This window comes from Cylas formicarius, unplaced genomic scaffold (assembly GCF_029955315.1).
Source record: "Cylas formicarius isolate icCylForm1 unplaced genomic scaffold, icCylForm1.1 PGA_scaffold_3__17_contigs__length_32017465, whole genome shotgun sequence".
Taxonomy (NCBI): Eukaryota; Metazoa; Arthropoda; class Insecta; order Coleoptera; family Brentidae; genus Cylas; species Cylas formicarius.
Genome location: NW_026844326.1, coordinates 11,983,349 through 11,996,990, shown reverse-complemented (window position 1 = coordinate 11,996,990; position 13,642 = coordinate 11,983,349). Strand labels below are relative to the sequence as shown.

The following is a 13,642-nucleotide window of genomic DNA, read 5'->3' as shown; positions in this document are numbered from 1 at the left end:
TTTAGGGTGGAAAGGGAAATTAACCGGTTTTTATTTATAAGTCCCATTAGCATGGACAGGTATATCGTGTCGCAGGTTTCCGTTGTGGTCGGCCGAATTATTGGCCCCGCATGGAAAAATCAACGATGTCACACTTCTTATCAATTAATGATGTAGGTTACTTTTTTTATTTATCGACGACCGGTTAAAAATATCAGCGGTGTTTTCTTACCTAAACAACATTCACGTGAATTTGATGCAAAATTAGATTCACAAACACGTTTCCAGCATTTGAATGTCCATCTTCAGAACAATGAGGACGACATGGAGGCAGAACAAATTATAAGTCAACAGCGAAAACATTATTAAAAATTTCTTAAACTTATAGGTGTACAAATTCGTAAAATTTTTATTATTAAAGATATTTTTTTACACGGATTTTCATTACGGTAATTTTATAATAAACTTTTTAATCATTTTTTTAAAAATTTGCTTCAATTTGCAACATTTTTTATTAAATAAATAAAACTCTTTTGTGTCGGAACCATAATGTAATGGGTTTTTATTGCTGTCAAATAGAATTCGTATTACTGTTTGTGATTTTTTTGTAATGTTTTATGTGACATTTATATATAGAATCTCCACTTTTATCTGCATAACAATTCGTATTTTTTTATACACATATTTCTTTCTTTTAAAGGGCATCGAAACCTAATTCTGTTTCTCAAAGTTCCTATCTTTATAATTTAATTACAAAATTCCTTTTTACACTACACGAATGTCGATTGCATTGGTAATTTCGAAGGCACTACGTCATTCCAGTACTTATAGAAACAATGCCTTGTCTATTGTTTATTTAGGTTGTGAGTCTGAAGTTTTTCTTAAAAAAATCAATTTGTTTACAGATAAAAGTAGTAGTAGTATTATAATTACAACTTTTAATACGTTGGTAAGAAAACAATACCAAATTAAATATTTGGCCATAAATCACGAACAAGGGTGTGGCATCCCCCTAACACTCCACGCCGCTGATTCCCTAGTATACGTTTTAGGTTCGGTTTTAACGAGACGAGCATTTAAGTGGTGCAAACATGTACATCTAAATTTAAGTGATGGCATTTGCTTTGATCCCGTCAATTTCTTCTTGTTCTAAGTTTACGTTCTGTTTAAAAATATTCGAGTTGTTCATTTAGTATATTCAAGAATATCTAAGAACTAACGAAATATTATTAAGTACGTTTAACCTAACAGCTTTAATAAAAGAAGCTTCCGTCCGTACTTGGCGCTTAAAATCTTACGATCGTCTATAAAATGCAGCTTGCTGGTTTAGCGAATCTACAGATCTTATATCTTTAGAAAAATTCTCGATGGCAATGATGATAGGAGTAGATTCTGAAAGATAGGCATCAAGAACTTGTACAGTTAAGAAATTTTGCGTATAAAAATGATTCGTAATAATCAAGAGTTATTCCTTCAATTTTGCTTTAGTTATTTCATATTTTCAATGTTATTTGTCATTTGGTTCCGTTTCCTGATCGTTATACGTTTATATTTTCAAGGAAAGGAATAATTGTAAAGCGGTCCAATTTATGATTCCTTACTCTATGTATCTGTGACGCTTATCTAGTCTTGTCTGTTTTTATGATGTTTTACTGTCGAGCTAGATAGTGAATACATACCCGACTGCGACCCGGTGTGGCGCGATTATAGCCAGGGTGAGGAAACAACAGCTGGTAGCTAATATGCCGGGACCACCTGTTTCGGTAATGTCGTATATTATTTGGAAACATTCGCGGAGGAAGATTCGTGCGAAAATGTCGCGATAATAAGGCGGTAATTGAAGTGATAAGACTCGTATATATGTCTAACGCTCCCATTTTGACCGAATGCGTTGTATAAATTGTTGGAGCATTAGACACGGAATCTATTTTTTGTTTGCGAAACGCTTGTAATGTTTGCCGGAATTAATTAGGAGAAAACCGAGTGCCTCACTGTAATGTCGTTTCCAGCGCTCGCAGATGCTTACCAATGGAAATTCCATTCTTCCTTTGGCTTTGTCGGTTAGTTTTTGGTCGCAGATTTCTCTTGTTACATGAAATAATGTTTAGAACACCCGATTCGTTGTACTTTCAGATGTATTTTCTTTTAGGGTATATAAGAATTTATCTTGAAAAAAGGTTAATTGGGAATGAGAATTGCTTTTGAGACAAAACAGTTAAACAATGATTTTAGCAACAAACATTGACATTTTGTACAGGTTAAGGAAATATTGTTTATAGATCTCTGGGTAGGCGAACGATTCGAGGAAATAATTATTTCAGAAATATATTGCGTGACATAAAAACTCCATTATCCAGTACAAGTGAATTTACAACATGCCAGAGCACCACTTCGAGAAATTGTCAGTAGGCTCACTATGGTCTGTAGGGCATCGTCGTACCCGTCAGAAGACCACAGATTGTAAAAAGAAACACATCATTGGACTTTAGGGTATCATCATACCCATCACACGAGCACAGGCTATAAAAAGAAGCTCATATGGAGCCAAATGCCAACAGCACAATGTTGTCTTTCCATTGCATTGCAACAGCAGACAGTTAAAAAATAATAAATAACCCCCATGCAGCTCCTTCCTTACTTTGGAGCTGCAATCAATATTTCTATTTGACAGAAAATAAGAGGTGTATATTGGATTCACATTCTTCGTTACCCTGAGGAAGTCTGCCACTACCCGCGTTTCATTGGTAATGTTCCCATATTCACAGTTGAAGCTGCCAACTGTCGTATCGACCGGATTTTTAAGGTCTACGATTCAGTCCCAAAAAAGATGTGTATAAATATAAGCTTTCGCAAGTCGGTATTACCTATCTCACATTTGCTGATAATGCAGTACTTCTCATTCCTGATTTACTTACTACAAGTGAACTTTCAATGTTCAAGATCAGTCAAATAGACAAGCTTTGATAAATCTCTGACACATGAAATGCTAAAGCCTTCCTTAGCTTTTCTATTCTAGTGGATTCTTAACTTCTCCTATATGAAGGTTAGAATTGTGTTTGGCAGCGTTGGAAAATTAATAAAATATTATTGGCAGCTTTTCAAGTGTGTGCAAGGATCCCTACAGGAATAACTTTAAATTCCAACAATAATTACGTCCTAGTCAATTTGTTGTGCGCGTATGTCATCAAGCGGTTGTCAAAATTTGCGGTGTGAGTTGAATACGTATAACATGAGCAAAGGGTCTGTGCAAACGCGTCCGCATCTGATTGAAGTTAAGTACCGCACCAAGGAATACATCTCGAGAGTTTGTTGTGATATCATCGAAGACATTTTAAAGCAGACGTTTGACGAGGAGAATCCCGTATCGTCGGCCCCTCTGAAGTGCAGCAGAGGATCGCAAACTGACGAAGCGAGGATCAGATACAATTATAATTTAATGGTGAAACAGCAGATTTTCGAGAGTCTCATTGTAAGTTTCGTTCCGCAGCGACGTGAAAGAAGTAATGGCTAACTTTATAAGTTGCTCGAGTCGGGTTTATTCTCGGGTTTTTGGACGTCCGCGAGAAAAAAAAAATCGGAGTCGTTTCTTGCGGAGATTTTATTGTCTTGTGTTTTGGTCTTTCGCTCCGCCAGACCAGAAATAATGAAGAGGTAACAGTAATTTTTAATTTACCAATACGAAAATGAAAATGAAAAATGAGTCAAAAATACGTTTTGCAAGTTGACTCGACTAAAATACCAGGGTTACTTTTAATTGAGCGCCCGTGAATTGCCGTATTGTATATACTTCTAATTACACCTTCTGTTTCCTAAGTATTGACAGAAGTTCAGTTTTTCAACCTAATCAGCATTTATTATAATCGGATTAATCGCATAATATCGTTAAATTTTACCTTTGTATCTCCCTTTTATATTTTGTATTTGATTTTTAATTTGTTATTTCTCCAATACTATGGGTTGGAATCAGACCTATTGCCATTGGATTTCTTATTCGAGGTTTTGAGACGCGCATGCGAAGAAACTGGATAATGTATTTACAGTTTTGTTGTTCATTTACTGTTGAGAACTTTTTTAAGTGCCTAGACCAAGCTCAATATAATGATAAAATATTTTAAATTATTGTAAAAATGGTTGACAATTATAAAAGATTATTTAGAATTTACCTTTAAAACCTTTGTTATTAATGTTTTTTCTTCTAATAATTATAAATTCTGGTTAGTTTTGGTTAGTTTATAATATAAATACCAATAACAAATTTTTAAATCAATCGATAGAAAAATAAGTTTTTTTTATTTATTGAATACTTATAAAATAATAATAAAAAGCTTTAGTGGACTGTCTTGCCCCACCCTCCCCTACTCTTTTTGAGATTTAATTAACAACAAACATATTACCAAGCCCAGGGGCAAATGATGATTTCACAGATTTCATGCAAGATTTCACGAGGATTTCTAAATGATTTTCCAGATTTCACAGATTTTGAAAATTATTTTTCAATTTATGTGGAAATTTTTTTGAATTCAGTCATCTAAAAAATTATTAAATAAAAATGATATATAAAAAATACCCTTAAAACCTTTTTCCCAAAAGTGTGAAACAGTATTGTCACGGTGCTTCATTTTTAGGCGATATTTTTTTTTCTCTGTGCTACCTGAAAATCTGATACTTTATAGAAAATAAAAAATTATGCTGCCGGGTAAAAGGCTTTAAATGCAATAGCAGCTTAGCTCATTTAAAAAATCATTTTCCTATTTAAATAACACAAAAAAAATTTTTTTTCGGTTTTCGCTTGATTTTTGGACGTGAAGAAATTTTTTTTGGGAAAAACGCGTGCATAGCTTTTGTAGAGCATAAAATTTGCTACAAAAAGTTCCCATGTGTATATTCTCCCCGACCAACAGCTTTTAAGTTATAGAGCTGTGAAAATAAATGTTCATTATAATTGATATCAAATCATTTCTAAATTAGGATTTATTATTTTTACATTAAATAGCAATTAATTTTAAACAAAAGAACGCTTTATTTGAGTTATTATAGGATTCAAGTTTCTAATTTCCAAAATTATTGTGGAATCCAATAGAGAAAATTAAAAGTCAATTATTAAAAAAATATTAATTATAATTAAATAATAATTATTTGTGGACATTTAGAAACCATTCATGTTTGTAATCCAGTGACCACTCTAAAATTTAGTGAACGAATATAAATTTTAATTAATCAATAATGATATGTAGAAGTGTAATTTTTATGTTATTTTGGAGTTTCAATCAACAGAAACTCCAAAGAATAATATTATTTATTTTCTAATAAAATCTATTTTAGAAAAATTTCTAACGCAAAATGGTGGAAATTGATCGTCCGAAAAAGAACCATTGCTCCAGAATGCAAGACATCGAAAATTTAGACGTTCTGGAAGAATTAGCACCCGACGACGACGATTACAATGATTTCGAATTGATAATAGACGAAGAAGCGACCGGACCGACGAACGCTGAAGACAATGAGGCGGACGACGAAGACAAATTTCGTGGAATACAAGACGTGCTCGACCAAATAACAAATACTCTGAGAGATTTCGTGCGTTCGACTAGAGAAAGACCCCAAATACGGTACTTTAATTCGCCGTTGGGGATGAGGACTATGGATTTGAGGGAGTCGTCAGACGCGCGCATTTTCTCTTATCTACTGTCGGAAGGCGAGGGGCAAACGGAAGAAGTTTTAAGAAGCGTTCGTCATCGAAATATTTCGGTCGGAGTGAGCTTGGCATCTTGCTCGCAGTTGATGTGGCTGATGTTTGGAATTCATACGCTGCTGGTGCTAGATTCGCTATTCTCGAGCAATTCGGACGCAATGTTTCAATCGGGCTTGCGATATTTGTTTTCGCTAGTGACGATGGTATCTTTCTATAGAATATCACGATTTATTAATTGTTAAGCAAATAAAATTGGTGGTGCTTTATTTTTCTTTTACTGTGTCAAAATTAAATGCTAGATATAACTATTCAAAGGACTTACAGGCTAATTCAAATTGTTTGGCATTCATTTCATTGCAAAATTCTTTTTTTTTATCGAGTTCGAATAATATCACCCGGGTTTAGGTCAATTTATGGGGGTTCCTACTGTTATCCATTCACCAACACCGAAAATGGTTTGGCATAGGCATTCCTCTAGAAGACTAATATAAAGGAGAGAATTTTATTTTAATAGAATAAGAATTACACATTCTTAGGGTTGTGGAATTGTCCGGTTAAATTTTTTGTACCAATTGACCGAAATAATTTTTAAAATACTATGAAATTTATATTTATTTATTTATATTGTGCGTTACGTCGCCATTGTGTCGCTCTGGGAACCAAATGGAGTCTATATTATTATTAGGATTCCCCGAATCTCTAAGTATAGTAATCGGAGATTCCTTAAAGAGGGTTATAGATAATCGAAAATCACAAACGCATAATAATTTATTATAAAATACATATTATTATTAAATAATGATAGATAACACTCTACAATTGCAAAATGTTATTTAAAAAATTTTGACCGGTGAATTAAGAAGTGGTCAATGGTTCAATGCTAGGCATTAGATATAAGATTAGATATAAGATGCAACAAGATTATTACCTAAAGTTTGGGAATTTAAATTCAGGTAAAATTGTGGTCTGTAATAGAAAATAATTTTATACCTACCTGTGTTTAATATTCTTTGGTTTGGTATACTACTTAGTTTAAGTTGATTAGTAACCATTCTTATTTCGTGTGTAATAAAGCGGGTATTGAATCGTGTGCGAATTATGCAAAATATTCTATTGAGACTAAGGAAGTTATAAATAATGTTTATTTGACTCTCATTGAACGTGGTGCCAGCAAGCAAGCAAGCATCTTTAGAAGAATAGGCCACATTGACGAAAATTCCAACATCAACTGTATGGAAAATTGTGAATAATCCCATTTCAGCGAGGAAAAAAAGAAGTGAGAATGAAATCATTTAGAATTCGGAAATGGCGAACGGAATATCTAGAAAAAATAAGGATTTACAGAGAACAACAAAGGAAAATTATTTACTTGGATGAAACCTGGTTCGATACTGCTGATACCCCGGAAAAGGGTTGGGTTGACTCAACTGATAAGTGTAAAACAAACTCGCCATCAAAAAGACGTAAAAGAATAACTATTTTGCATGCTGGCTCTAAAGATGGTTGGATTCCAAATGGACTTTCTCTGTCTGCGAAAAATATTAAAGATTCTTCTCTGGATTACCATGAAGACACCACCTCTGATTTATTTAAAAGTTGGTTTAAAAACAAACTAGTTCCAAACATTCCTCTTAATAGCGTTATTGTAATGGACAATGCAAGTTATTACAGTAGACAGTTGACTAAAACCCCTTCCTCATGTGACACAAAAGCAACAATCCAAAACTACATGTATAATAACGACATTTATTTTCACGAAGATTGTACCAAAAAGGTTCTACAAAGCTTGAACCTACAAAAGGAATATGTCTGTGATAATTATGCATAAAATCTAGGGCATACAGTTTTAAGGCTTCGACCTTACCACTGTATATTTAATCCCATTGAACATGTTTGGCACCAACTGAAATCTGCCATTCGTCGTAACAATGTTTTTCCCGTGTTAATTCCAATGTCCTCAAACTTATAGAAACCGAAGTTTTTAACATCCCTTAAACATATAGAAAAAGCAGAACAATCGTACATCCATATTGCAAATAATATAGAACAAATAATAATTAGAACAGGCGATGATAGCGATTGCGATACTGATATATTATGTGAATAATTTTAAGTAATTTAAGTAGGTAATAAAAATAATTTGTAATTTTATTTTAGATTTAAACATAAGTACATACATAAATAAATAAATATTGTTTAGTATCTTTCCTAACAAAACCCCAAATAATTAAATTCTAAGCAAAGTACGGACCTGTTCGGCCATATTTCATTCTTACAGCTTGCGCGGGTCTTTCCTTAATTCGTATCAGTATATCTATGAACAGACTTTACCCTTATTTTTCATTCTTAAATCATTATATAAAAAATGCATTATCCAGAAACTAAATTATAATACATCATCCTCTAAGAATCTGTCATCTCCTCTTTAATGAGCTAGTTCTATGGTGTTACTTCGTCAACGTGGCCCAAGCTAAGTGCATAATTTTGAATATCGCGTTGTGTCTTGCTAAAAATTGTTTCACTTGCGCCCACGTCAGTTCTATATGCAGCACAGTTACACTATATTTTCTAGCTATGTTTTCCACAGCATATTTTGTGTAAATTTGTAATTTCTTTTTTATCAAATTATATTGAAATTCGATATTTTTGGTGATTAACCAGTCGATAATTTCTTGTATTTTTTCAGATGGGTTGGAATCTTCTCTATGCGTTATCCACAACTGCCACAGCCGAAAGGTATTTATCATTTCACAAAATATTCTTCAAAAATGACAGCCATACCTATTTATTAGTATGGCATCTGAAATAGCCTATAGTTTTGGCTGGGAGTTATTTTTATTAATTGAAAAATTGAAGTTAAATGTGCACTATGATTCCAAGTCAAATTTTAAAAAATTCAACTTGCTAATAATGAAAATTGCCTAGAATTGAAATTTATGTCCAAATTCCAAAGCATCTTTTTAAAATCAACTTAATTTGTCCCAATTTTGTTCAAATTCAAGTTAACTGAAAAATTAACTCAGTTCTAATATTCTACATTAAACTAACATTTCGAAACAGTTCTGCTTAACAATGAAAAACATGACTAATGGTTATTAATAATAGGCATCATAGCTGTAATTCAAAGTCCAAAATCTTAAAACATTTTTAAAGTTATTAATAAAAAACATCCCCTATGTTGTACACTTAAGTGAACACACTGTATAGCTCTGAATGTAACGTAGAAAAAACTACTGTTTGCGTGGTCAAATTTTGGTATTTCTATAGGAAATCTCATAGAAGCTATTGAGAGGAATTCAATAGACGAACAGTAGAAGTCGCTATCGTTTTTTTGTTTTCAGGCTATATCGAAATTTTCAAAGCTACGGGTAGTTTTTGAGTAGAATTAAAACTAATTTTGAACATCTTTTTTGCTTTTTGGTTCAGATATGTATTGGCTATGGTGTCAATAAAGACAACCCGAAAATTGAAGATTTTGATTTTATGTCTTACAATACAGCTCGATCATTCTACTCATCATTCTATTTTTAAACATGCATGACGTTTTGTTCTAATTTGTTTGTTGTATAAATAAAAAATATCCCATGTGAAGCACGCTTAAGCTCGAAATAACACGAAAACAAGTGTTTACAGCTTGCGTGGTCAAATGTTGGTGCTATAACTATGGGAGCTATCTCGATCGCTTTCTTCGAGGGAAATTATGAAACGTAATTATTGTTCTTCAATCTACAAAAAAACTCATTATTTAGACCCTTTTTTTAAATGTTATTTTTAATATCTTATTGTGCTTTTTGATTAAAGCATAAATTTATAGATGAATTATCGCTCGATCAGCTCCATCACATTCGATTTTTAAACATTTTGTTCTAATTTTGTTGTTGTCGTTGTTGTCAAATGTTTTTATCATTGCATTAGTATTGTCAGATAATTATTTTATCAGAGATATGGATTTAATCAGAATGTTGGCAATTCATCCTAGGTAGGATTTGTTTTAATGTACTATAAAACTAAAAGAACAAAAATAGGAAAACCAATGGAAACAAATTTAAAACGGACACTAGTGTTTGTAGAAACTGCATGTCGATAATGCTTTGGAAAATTCTCGAAAATGGGTTTTAAATCAATATAAAAACTCTCATAGAGAAAAAGCTAAAATCGTCTACATATTCCGACAGTATGATGTAAGAAGTCCGTCGAAGGCGGTGAAGCCGACAGACGAGAACTGTTTCGTAAAGAGAGGACGACTACTTATGCTGGAATGCGTGTGAGCGTCCAGTGTCGTCCAGCAAGGCTTGCCCTGCCTTCAAAAAATAGTTACCACTAACCACGAATAGAATATAATAGAATAATGGTTTGCTTCTTGTTTTAGCACTATATATCACATCTTTAAATTTTACAATAAAGAATGAATGAATGAATAAATCAGGGTAATAAAATTTTAATAAACTCTACACTTCGACTTACATAGAACTTTACTTACGTGCACGCACACCCTCAAAAATATTTAAAATCCTTTTTGCAGTAAAATCTATTTGTATTTGTCTTGCAAAATATCATCTTCATTTAATTAATATGTTTTTAATCTTTTGATCAGATCGTTTTTCAGGGAATTGTAGTAATTTTAAGTCGCATCTTGAGCTTTCCAGGCGCAAAACACTCGATTCTGATAGTTATAGGCATTGAAGATGGTACTCGCTTAAATGCTCAACTACCTTGACTAATTTTCTTACAAGGAATGCATTTGTCGCAAGTTTTCTACCTATGCATTAAGCTGCTCTTTACATGACAATGTGGATCTGGTCCAAGGTGGATCTGGTCCAAGAAGTAATATTTCGATGCGTTTAAATACAACTTACTTCAAGGAAACCAATTATTTGCTTGTTTATACGTTGTATCAGCCAATGTTTGCAGCACTAATAACGCTTAATTTGCAAATAGTGTATATGAACATGGGACCAGAAAAGTACCGGATGTCAAACTTCAAACAAACAAAAATTAAAGATTTTGTCTCGGGTCTTGTTTTATCTCTCTCTAAAAAATTAAAAAGAAAATATGGAATAATATACATCTTTTGCAGTGGTGCATTTTTTTTTTCGCAAAAAAATTGAAAAAAATCTGCGAGGTGGTTATAAAGATATTTGTTAAAGTTCTATTTTTTTTGTATCTTCAAATGGCATTTGCCGACCATTTTTATACACTTGCAGCATTAAAATTAATTGAGAAATCACATTCTAAAGTTTAGTGCTTACTTGGTGTTTTATAATTGCATGTCAATATTTAAGAGAGTGGTTTTTGAGGACATAAATAATTTTTGAGATAGAGGGTGGTACGTGAACATATTTAGTATATTTTTCACATCTATATTTATAGTAATCTCTTGAAATTTATTAGTTTGACGTACGTTTTTTGGTTTGTGAACGCCACTGGATATCCCACCCGTGCATCCACAAATTAAACTAAAAAATTATTTATTTAATTATCTTGATAACTATTGAATATGGGACATAGTTCATATAGGAATTTCTTAAAATGGGCGCAAAAATCACCGCCCAAAGTATTGACATTCAAATTAAAGAACATCTTTTCCCACAAAATATATTAGTGTTGAATACTTTAAAGGAACACCTGGAGACATATTCGCTAATAATTGTAAAACAAATTATCATTATCGGGGTCTCCACTGAAACTAAAAATAAGTCTAATTTATACAAGAAGGTGGTTGTTCAAACGTTAGAATCTTAAACGATTTGGACCCTTCCACCTTCCTTAGAGTAAAAGGATGTTTTCAAAAAAGCTACTAAAAGTTATTGAAACACCACGGATGCGCAACTGTTTCGAAACGTAGTCGATTTAACAATAATGCGGTCCAAATGGATCGACTTAAACCCCAAAAACAACCACACAGTGTTGGAAGTTAACGCAGATAAGTACAAGGCATTTACCCGGAACCATAAACCGCGCTGTTGCCCTTGAAAACACAGGTATAAGAAACTCTAAGAGCCTACCCCAACACCGACTGCAATAATTACGAATTCATCAGGTAGGCATCAGTTCTGAAACGTTTCCACGAAGGTTGACATAATCGATAGTTTGTTCTAAGGTTAACACCGTACCGATTCCGGCAAACACCGCGTCACCAACACTTCATCCGACACATCATCCGTTATATTTTATGTCAATGAGATGAGCTAAAATAATCCCCAGGCGATTTGAAAACCATTAAGTAGCTTACTGAAAAGGAACCGAGCGTTGAACCTTAATTCCTATTCTTTTCCAATATAAGTAACTGTTATAACTGTAATTCAAACGTTCGTATAGTTTGAGGTAGGCGCAAAATATAAATACCACACAAACCAATTGTCGTTTCGAGTCAGGTCAGTGATTTTACATTAAGTTTGAAGGGTCAGTTTTTCAAAGAAACTTCCACAGACTACTGTAATACTATTTACAAAACTTCTGGATCCCTCCCGCGTCGGTTTTTGCTGAGTCGAACTTGCTGACGTTTCGCCAATCATCCTGGTGGCTTCTTCAGACGTTTGGAGAACTGAACAGTTTCAGTTTAGCTCTCAACAGGATGCAGTCAGCAAGTTCGATGCATCAACAGGAGCAATCCAGAAGATTTGTAAATAATTAATTTTCAATATGTAATGATAATACCAGTTTTCAGGAAGTTTATCTAAAATTCTTGTTTCTTTAAATAATTAAAAGAAAGATTTACGACCTTAGAAAAATTCAGAGACGCAACGGTTTTTATATTAACAAAGGATACTTACAATTAAGTATACAAAAATATGAAAACAAATAACTTTGTATAGAGGACTGGGTTATAATTTTAACATTAAAGTAAAATATACCAGCCTGTATATTAAGGCATTTTTGAATTTCTATTTCCCATTGTAAAAAAAAACGCTACAGTCGTTTCACACCGTTTTATAAGTTATTTAAATTTCTTTAATTTCTAAGAATGAAACACATTTTTACATTTGACGAAAAATACACCGATGGACCGAAAACCTACAAGAAACAATGTAAACTGAATAGATTTTTTAAAATTCTTTTATTAGTATGTATTAGGAAACTGTCAAACATTCATTTCCAAACTCACAAAGATCGCTCATTGCTTAACAGCGAAACATAAAAGCCGTATAGCATTTTTGCAGTGGAAACACTTTTTTTTTTTTAAGTCTTTAACAATTTTTCAATGAGATTACAGTATTGGTTTTTGACCGCCGTGTATTTATATTTTTTTAAAATATAGATAGACATATATGTCAAAAACGGCAAGAAATTTGGCACGTACGTATATAATTAAAACGTCTTATTTTTGACATAAAAGTAATATTTCAAAATGTCAAAATGAAAGCAGGGCGACATTTAAAGTTTTTTTTAAATAGTACGAGGGGTCATGTGATACCTCTTTTTTCTTCTTTTCACGTTCTATTCGCATACCAATTTTGGAAACATTTGATTCATAATTTTTTGCAAGACTTTACTTTTCTATTACTTACCCGTAGTTTAAATTTAAAAAAAATAAATAGTTTCATCATTTTATCAACTATTTTATTAAATGTTGGAAATTAGCACCTTGTGCATGTTGACAATAATAAAGTCTCTAAATAAACTCTGGGGAGTTATACTGCAAACATTTCGAACTATGTCTTTCAGATCTTCAACTGAATTTGGTTTTGTAGCATAGATTTAACTTTTTAGATATCCTGAAAGAAAAAAGTCCAGGTGGGTTAGGTCTGTCGACCGAGCTGGTTTTTCAATGGGACGTCGTCTTCCAATCCACCTGTTGTAGCATTTTCTTGCAAAAACTGACGGATCAAATGTTTTCCAAATTGGTATGCGAGAAAAGACCTTTAGAAAGGTACATGACCCTTCTTGCCATCAAAAAAATACTTAAAATGACGCTCTTCTGTCATTTTGACATTTTGAGACGTTTTTATAAAAGAGGGTCCCACCATTTAT

General features: G+C 32.8%; 2 protein-coding genes across 6 annotated transcripts in view; one reads left to right on the top strand and one right to left on the bottom strand.

Moving 5' to 3' along the window:
- The window catches only part of LOC132699910 (protein winged eye), a 118,403-nt gene that overhangs the window by 99,614 nt on the left and 5,147 nt on the right, over positions 1 to 13,642 (bottom strand). The gene's annotated exons all lie outside the window — the stretch shown is intronic.
- The window catches only part of LOC132699917 (uncharacterized), an 85,931-nt gene continuing 75,468 nt past the window's right edge, over positions 3,180 to 13,642 (top strand). Inside the window, exons 1-2 of one of the 2 annotated variants that reach the window (XM_060666910.1) lie at positions 3,180 to 3,448; positions 8,358 to 8,407. In XM_060666910.1, the coding sequence (XP_060522893.1) occupies positions 3,209 to 3,448; positions 8,358 to 8,407 (290 nt within the window). In that variant the 5' untranslated portion in view covers positions 3,180 to 3,208. Of the gene's footprint in view, positions 3,449 to 5,301; positions 6,017 to 8,357; positions 8,408 to 13,642 lie in introns of those variants that run through there. The other variant, XM_060666909.1, reaches the window with a different exon arrangement.